This window comes from Arachis hypogaea, chromosome 5, assembly GCF_003086295.3.
Source record: "Arachis hypogaea cultivar Tifrunner chromosome 5, arahy.Tifrunner.gnm2.J5K5, whole genome shotgun sequence".
Lineage (NCBI taxonomy): Eukaryota > Viridiplantae > Streptophyta > Magnoliopsida > Fabales > Fabaceae > Arachis > Arachis hypogaea.
The window spans coordinates 32958388-32967534 of NC_092040.1; the positions used below are offsets into that span (position 1 = coordinate 32958388).

Consider the following 9147-nt stretch of genomic DNA (forward strand, 5'->3'; position numbering starts at 1 on the left):
TAAATAAAAAATAAACTTAATTTAATTTAAAATTAAATATATTTAAAAATATTTTTTTATTAAAAATATTTAAAATATAAAAAAAATATTTCTCATGCACGGTTACATACACTAATTTCGGATAAAACCGATGGCATTTTAGCTAACATGTATTGACTTCGGTTCTAAAATCCATAATAAAAAATCAAGTTGAACCGATCAGCTCCTTTTTACGGTTAGTCCATTCGGTTTTGTTCTTCGATTTCGGTTATTTTGGATAGGTTCCCTTTCAACATTATGGTTTTGAAGACGGTGGAACAGCACGAAACCGAGAATATATAGGATAATATCAACATATATTAAAGGGCAAAACCAAAAAATAGAATAGCTAAGTTAGTCCATTATAAAACAATTTAAATACACCAATCCGATCTAGACAATATGTAAATTAGGGAATAAATCTATACCAAAACCAAAAAATATGTAAATTATCCATTTGATTTTTTAAAAAAAATCTATACCAAAACCAAAAAATAAAGTATTACATAGAATTTTGAAACTTATTTAAAGCATAATTTTATTTCATTTGAAAAATACTAATACCCTAAACTTTGATTTTTTTTTTTTTGACGAACTTATAAGTTTTTAAGAAGAAAATGTTAAGTTATTGAAAGATTTTTATGATAGATTTATTGATCTCTACAGAAAAAAAGAAATTGACAAATAAGTAGAATTGTGATAGTGTGTTTATACACTCCTAACAAAGAATAAAAACTGTACAACTTTTTCAGAAATTTATCAAGTCCAATATTTCAATTTTTTAGTTATTAATCTAATTCTTTTAATATAATAATTTAATAAAATATTATTAGTCTATAATTTTAAATATTATTAATTATCTATTAAAAAAATAACAATTAAATCTCTGAAAACTTTAATTTTGGACTAATTAATCCCCAAAAAAGGTTACAAATTTAAAGAACCGACTAAAAAGTAAAAACTGTATGAATGAGTTGAAATCAGATCGGTTTGAAAGAGAAGAAAGAGAAGCCACGCTCTTTCTCTCCGAGTGGCGGTTCCATCACCGCATTCCTCTTAGAGAAGCTTCGAGAGTGTTCAGAGAAGGAGCAAGATGATTATCCCAGTCCGTTGCTTCACCTGCGGAAAGGTCATTTTCTCTTCTTCCTTGCACTTCAACCCACTATTTTTCATAAAGTTTTGACCTTTCTTTTGGTTAATTCGTACTCAAATTTTTGTTTATAGGTCATCGGAAACAAATGGGATGCCTATTTGGACCTTCTCCAGTCAGATTACTCTGAAGGGTCAGTTTCCCCCCTTTCTTCTTCCTTTAGGGTTTATGGCCTAATACTACTGTTGTCACTGCCTTATTATATATGTGTTACTATTATGTTACATCTTATATTCCTGTTATTGATTTTCTGTAGCTATGTTATTCATTGCTAAAATTTGAATGTGGGCTTACATACTTGCATATGCTGAGCTGAGCTAGATAGAATGATTGATTTTATTTTATTTCTTTTTTGCGGTGACTTGAACGGATGAATGGTTGTTTCACTTGTTTGGATCTAACATGCTTGGCAAAATGGTAGTATGAGTAGTCAATGGTTCCAGGTTGTAGTTCTCAACTTATAATGAATGAGTTGGCAGCACCATAAATTGTAGTATTTTGCTAGAATACTAGAATCACTTGATTTAGCATGGGTAGTAAATAAATCCTGTTTAATTATGATCTATTCAGAAGTTATTTGATTGTTGTACATTATGTTAAGCTTCTCAATTCAACATGCATTTGTCTGTGTCCATTATGTGTAATATCAAATATGGTATTGCTGTTTCAGTTTTCCTTAACTGCTGAATCCTGTTAGAGATACAATCACTAGGTGCTCGATACCATTGCATTACTACTCTTATCTTCAATGGAATCAGTTAGGTCTAACATGGCTGTCTTAACATGATGGATTGCAGAGATGCGCTTGATGCTTTGGGGCTGGTTCGTTATTGTTGTAGGCGTATGCTTATGACGCATGTTGACCTCATTGAGAAGCTCCTGAATTACAACAGTAATGCGTCTCCCTCTATAGTGTGATTGCTATTTGTTTCTTCTATTCATGCCAATTTTCTAACTTCGCCTGTTTTGTACTTGATGTTGCATTTGGTTCCAGCTCTTGACAAGTCTGATCCCAGTTAGAAAAGGTTGTATGGAATCGGCTGCGCATGCACATGTCGGTCGTCGTCTTAATCACATGTCTATTATTTTAGATCTTCCTTCTCCGAACTGTTTTAAGGGGGATATGAGGCGCAGTTTGTGTTAATTACCTTCTAACTCTGCCAATGTGGTCTTTTGATAGTTGTGCCCTACAAAGATATGAAAAACTAAATTTTAGAGGACTTATGAGATGTTATTTTTATGATAATCTGGCTGCTTTGCTCCTCGTCATGTTGCAACTTATCTTCTATTCATATCACTGTGTAGATATTATCAAATACCAACCTGTTTCCTATAGTAGTTTAATTCATGCATAGTTATGTTACTAGGAGAGATTGATATCATAGTTCTCTTATAAATTATTATATTGGTTAGAATGTTAATTTATCGATAATGGAAGGTGTTTTCCATGAAAATCCAAATCCATATTATTCTCAAAATCTCCTTATTTTCATAATATCACCATGAAGTTGAAGTTGTTTATCTTTGACAAGAAAACATGAAACATCCAAACTCCAATAGGAGGCACAAAAGAATCCAAACTTCAATAAGATCAAATTGAAAAGCAGACACCACCCAAAGATGAAACCAACTTCTATTTTAGCATCACAAAAGCATTTATATTACAATTGACAAGGGTGACACATATAACCAACATCAAAACAATAACCTTTTGAAAATTAAAAAAAAAAGTCACAATTGCTTTCCATCATGAATGAAGACATGGGTTGTGCATTAATCTTTTAGGGGCTTATTCTTGATGACTTAGTTGCCAACACTAGCATGCATAGGCCTAGTAACTACTAACTGGTAAGGGATGAGGAGCAATGCCCGCACGCCACCGTGCCGAGGGTAACTGTAATGGCAATGGTTGTGGGTGGCATTTTGCTGCTTGCGTCAAGGAGAAGGCTCAGAACCACTTTGCAGCATCCTTAATCTTTTTTCTTGAGGTTGAATGACTTGAATTTTAACCTCATTCTTATTGATTTATATTCAAATCGTGGAATTTATTTTTAATGCATTAAATACATAAAAAATATTAAAAATCTTCTATTATTATATTTTTAAAATGTGTTCTCAGAACACGAATTAGTTAAATTCTTATAATAAAAGGCTCATAAACTGGCCCAACAAATTAAACTATGAATTATTAATAACTTTCTCAACTAATTAAGTCTCTAATAATATATATGTTAGTAGTAGCAACAATTGGCACTTCTTATTAACTCGTTTTCATTCCCAAGAGAGCATCGGTATCTATCTTTTCTTAAGAAGAAAAAACAGTATAAGAGCTAGGCAGCTTAAACATTAATAAAATAAGATACAGATTAAAGGGAGCTTTGAATTCTCATTTACTATATGTTATTGTACTACTGTGCTTATTTAATTGATCTTTCTTCATTCAAGTTGTGTCCTTGCCATGATGGAATTTCTTTGCATCTTTCTTCCATGGAAACTTTCACCTTCTTCGTTGATGCTCTGAAAGTGTGATACACGAATTTTGATCTTGTCATTATAATTTATAAAGACAAAAATTACTATAAGAAAGGTAGACATTTATCTAGTCATACACGAATTTTTCAGTATCTTAATAATACTTTTTATGCTTTAGTAAAAGTCTATATTTTTCAGCAAATTTTTTAGTATCTTAATTTTAGCACATATATAGTACTAATTTAATATTTAAGAGTGCTAGTTGTCATTTATAGAATTATAGTTCATTAAATTACTTAAAGGTATATAATATATATACTTGTAAGAAAAAATAGGTTAAATGATATGTTATTGTAAATTAATTTAAACTTGGAATAATATAAGCTTATTCAAACACTAGCTATAACTTAAAAAATGAGCCATCCTTTAACAATATGGCAGGTTATACAAATATGAAACAAGTGGCATTGATTGATTATATCCAGCATGAGGATAAGTGTTTGCTATTGAATGAATGGAATTGAATAAGCTAACTCTATTATTCCCACTTGGATATCAAGAAAAGTGACAAACAAGAGAAGCTGCTTCTAATAACAAAGTTCTAATTAGCCAAAGTAACTTGTTTCAGCTGTTAAGTCTACAAAATGGAGAAAGGATTATATATTGTCTTCGTCATTTTTATTTTAATAATTGTTATTATGGTTTTATTACCTCATGAGAATGAGAATGACGGTCCACTTGGGAGTCCAGATCCGCAAACTGCTCTTTCTGATTGCAAATTTCTTCATCTCCATTGAACTGAGTTGGTGGAAAATTGGCCCACTGAAAATGACTAATATATTTCAGCATTATAAACACAACAAATTTTGGGTGCCTTTCGTTTGTATTTTTATTTTTAAAATTTTTAAAAAAATCTATAATTTTATTATTTTTATTTGTTTATAAAAATAAAAAATACAAATACAAATTTAATTTTAAATATAAATTTATTAGTTTTACAAAGCCTTCTAAAAGAGTTAGTGCTTGTTTGAACATTATTATCTTGATAAAAAGAGATTTTTTAAATAAAAAAAATAATTTTTTTATTTTTTAATGAATTTGGTAAATTTTTAGTAGTAAAAATAAAAATATTAAAAAAATCAAAAAATATTTTTTTTGAAAAATTACAATTTACATCTTTTTAAAAAAAAATTTCTTAAAAAAATATTTTTATGTAATAAATAAATAAATAAGTACTTTTATATTGTTATACTCAAACATAATTGATATATAAAAAGATCTTTTTACATGAGATATCTAAACATAAAATTACTTTTACTTTTTTCATAAGATCTTTAAAAAAAATAACTCGAAAAAATATATTTTCCTAAAAACTCACCCAAACAAGTCCTTAAATAATAATAATAATAATAATAATAATAATAATAATAAAGCTTTACATTTTTTGCAGCGGTACTGAAAGCCTCCTTGTGTGCCATTTCAGGGTTTTCTGCCTTTAGCCTTTTAATTTCTTCTCTGCATTAAACCATTACAGATTGTGCCATTAATTATAATTCATAGTTTTTGAAGTTCAACCATATATATAAATATATAAAATACAACAACTTTGATTACTTGATGAATCGGTTATAAGCTGATGGAGTTCGCTGTCTTTTCTCCGGGGCTACACAAATTAAATTAAAGTAAGATTACATAAAAACATGATGAAATTATTATAATTAAAAAAACTTGTACATGTTACACATACGTTTGTTGACAACATTGTTGATTGTGGTTACATCCTCTTCTGCACAATCATCAGAGGAGTAGTTGATCATCATCATGGATGATGAACTGTTCATTGCGATGTTGTTGTTTGCATCCTCTTCTTTTGAATGATGATGATGATGAGTAGAAAGAGAAGCTAAGAGGTGTAAAGGGACAAAAGAAGCTTTCATCATATTCACAGAGAGAAGGCTTGTGCAGTGTCCGCATCTCACTGTCACCACCATTGACATGCTGCTGCATGGCACACTCACCTGCATCATCATCATCATCATCATCCATTCAATTTCGAAACATAAATCTTTGATTCATAGTTAATGATTATTAATTACCATCAAGATGGTAGTGCAGAATCCACATTGGACATAACATATTTGTTCTGAAAGATCAAACAATTGATTCAAAGTTGACATCAATGAATCTGTGAGAGAATCTTGCTATAGATATAGATATATAGAGAGGGAGAAAGAGAGAGTGAAAGAGAGAGTGTGAATAAAAGGAAGAAGAAGAGAAAGAAGACATTTATAGTTGAAGCTAATAAGAGTGGTGGACACTCAAAATCAATCATCATCACCACTAAACATTAATGATTATTATTTCTATGCTCATTTTCATTGCCGGAAACCACTCCAACATTATATCCATGCTAATAACAATGCCAGATTTTTCTGTTGAAGACTACTTTCTCATCCAAATAATAGGGATCATGTCTTCTTCATCATAATTACTGCTTAGCTTTTCTCTTTCTTTCTTTGTTGTTGTCACTGGTATATAAACTCCTCTGTAGAATGCACAGTGGCCCAAAGTTCTATGCCACTTTTGCAGAATGGCTTAAGTGCTTTTTTGTTTCATTTGTAGTTTTCTCTTTTATTTAATGCACTCTCTCTAACATGAAAGTGAAAGTGCATAAAATTTTTCCACAATTGAATGGAAGGGGAACTTTCCAGGCAGAAAAAAAATGGTAAAGTGGCATCTTAGGATTTGTCTTTCATGAAAACATAGCAAAACAAAACTAATTGACCAATGAAAAAAAGGATCTTCTCCTCTCTACTTTCTTTCTGTGCTCTCTACTCTTGGCACATATATATGTATCTATCACGCTTCTCATTGAGCTAGGATTTAACCACTTATCAATTTTTCATTCAATTCTTTTCTGCTGTTTCATTAACTTCTTTCCATGTGACATAGCAGATGAAGTTGGATTTTGGAGTTTTCCCATAATCATGGATCAATAATCACTCAATACCATGAAAAAGCTAGTGCAAATATTATACTACTAACTATCATGAAACAATCATTGCCACTCCCAAGTAAAAATCTTTCTTTTTTTGATATTTTATATTTGAATTAATATTCAAATTCGTCTCTAAACTGTTCATTAAATTGGTATCCAAAAGATTTTTATTAATCATATATACTAAAAGGGGGCTTTGTACTTCACAGCAAAATAAACAAGAGTTTACTAGAAGCAAAAACTTTGTCAATTATTATCAGAAAATGGAGTAAGAAGTTATTGAACAAATCTAAACACTTAAAGTAGATAAGATTGTTTCATAAGACATTAAACTCTACCAAGAAAATTGGGGTTGCTGCTTTATTGCACACAACTAAGGATGACAGTAATGGTATTCCTATAGGACTAGCTAGTAGTAACTATTAGTATCTCTATTTAGGGTGACTGGGACTAGTTCTTTCCACAAAGATCCAATTTTGTGAAAAAAAAAAAAAATTAGATGTCATGTTCAATGGCCATGTCCTACAAACAAAATGAATGAAGTTGTATGTGGGGTTGGTAGGAATCAAGAGCCGCATATACACTTATCTCATTGCTGCATTATTATTTCCTAAGTCAATTTTTGTAACATATTAGAGATAAACACGTCACGCATTTATATTCTTACTGTGTAAAGAACGATTGATTGTTTATATATTTTGGCCTTTTCTCCTGTGCTATGAAGATTATTGTCTTAACACTATGTTTGTTCCCTTCCCTGTTCATTTATCCTATTAATTTATATGCATACCTACTTCAATATTACTCATTTATTATAACAATGAGTTTATTGGAAAAGCTCCTTCACCATGCAGAATTTAAAAGTGATTTAATTAATACATCTTATGAAAAAGTGTGGAATTCTGATTTCTAAAAATGTTGCTGATGTACAAGGCTTTTTCCCACTATTTTTAGTGACTTGTGACTAAACTAAAGTTTCTTAGGTTAAAGAAATGATATGTAGTGAGACAAATTCACTTAGACATGGAGATAGTTGAATGATAGGGACATGTCTTTTGCATTTTATTTTTTTGAGATATAGAAAATGATAAAAATAAATAAATAAATTTTATCCAACTCTCTCTAAATTAAAGAATAAATTATCCTTTTGATATATCTTACTATTATTAAATGAAATAAAATAATTTGACTTATCATAATTAATTTTAACTTTTAATCTAACCTAAATTTTGTTAATCTAATCAATTAATCACGATGTAACTTTTTCTGTAAATTATAAAAATTATTAAAAAATTTAATTTTATAATTTTATAATTTTTCTCAAATTATATATTTATTAATCGATTTCAATCACAAAATAAAAATTTTCAAAAGACAAAAAGAATAAATAAAAAAAATTCAAGAGACACAAAAAATTTAAAATTTTTTCTCTTACTTTCTTAATTTTTTTTTCAAAAATCTTTTTCATTGTCCTTATTAACTAATTATATTTATTTATTATCCATTATTTTTTTAGACTAATTAAAAATTTATTTCACACAACATACACATGTATTAATTCATGATAACTATGTTGTGTTTGCATTTTGTTATTTGTTTTTTCTTGTTGCTTATACATATTTTTCGGTGCATTTTAGTTTGCCAGCATCGCAAACATGCCTTCATGGCTATGTTGAGCAACAACGTAACTGCTCTAGTTTAAAAAGAATTTTAAATTAAATTCTTTCTGTTTTCATTGCTTTGAAAGGCCAAGTATTTGAAAAGTTTCATTGCTTTGAAATGTTTTTAACGGATCTAATTTTATTGTTAAGAGAAATGAAGAAGATTTTTGAAAGAATGAAAAAAGTAAGAGAGAATTATTAAGAAAGTGTTTTGGAAATTTTAAATTTTGTGTCTCTTCGATTTCTTGTATTTTTTTTTAAATTTTTTTTATTTTGTGGTTGAAATTAATTAATGGATGTGTGATTTGAAAAAAAATAAATAATTATAAAATAGAACTTTTCTAGTAATATTTATAACTTGTAAAAAAAATTATACCATAATTAGTTGATTAAGTTAATAAAATCTAGGTTAGATTAAGAGTTATGGTAAATCAATCTATTTTATCCAATAATAATAAGACATGTCATAAAAGAGTAACTTACTCTTTATTTTAGAAAGAATTAGATAGAATTCATCTAAAACAAATCCTCTCCAAACACTCTTATATAATTTAGAGTATTTATTTATTTATTTATTTAAATATAATTTTTTCTTCTCCATCATATCTATCTCCTCATTCTTAAAATGGTAATCAAATACTTATAAGAATATTTACAAATGATTTATTAACAAATTTACACTACAAAAAATGTTGAATACTGTGGCTTTACTATTGGATTTAGTGTCGGACGTTAACAACGAATTCACTGGCAGGTTTAACAACAAATTTGTCCCATAAAAAAGTTACCGTCGGATTTGATATTCTAACGATACATTCACCAGTAATGATTAGAGGGAAAATAAAAAA

At 28.8% G+C, this 9147-nt stretch overlaps 2 protein-coding genes across 2 annotated transcripts; one reads left to right on the forward strand and one right to left on the reverse strand.

Annotated features, from left to right (window-relative positions):
• The first annotated feature begins 955 nt into the window (after nucleotides 1-955).
• Nucleotides 956-2432, forward strand: LOC112801134 (DNA-directed RNA polymerase subunit 10-like protein). The gene is made up of 4 exons (XM_025843706.2): nucleotides 956-1147; nucleotides 1243-1301; nucleotides 1966-2060; nucleotides 2163-2432. Exons 1-4 carry the CDS (start codon nucleotides 1112-1114, stop codon nucleotides 2186-2188), a joined length of 216 nt encoding a protein of 71 aa, XP_025699491.1. The 5' UTR covers nucleotides 956-1111; the 3' UTR covers nucleotides 2189-2432.
• Nucleotides 2433-3403: 971 nt separating this feature from the next.
• LOC112799642 (axial regulator YABBY 4) lies at nucleotides 3404-7086 on the reverse strand. Its single transcript, XM_025841710.3, has 6 exons — nucleotides 5737-7086; nucleotides 5388-5658; nucleotides 5255-5303; nucleotides 5080-5155; nucleotides 4352-4462; nucleotides 3404-3685 (listed from the first exon to the last, which is right to left on the reverse strand). Exons 1-6 carry the CDS (start codon nucleotides 5815-5817, stop codon nucleotides 3605-3607), a joined length of 669 nt encoding a protein of 222 aa, XP_025697495.1. The 5' UTR covers nucleotides 5818-7086; the 3' UTR covers nucleotides 3404-3604.
• Nucleotides 7087-9147: the final 2061 nt, after the last annotated feature.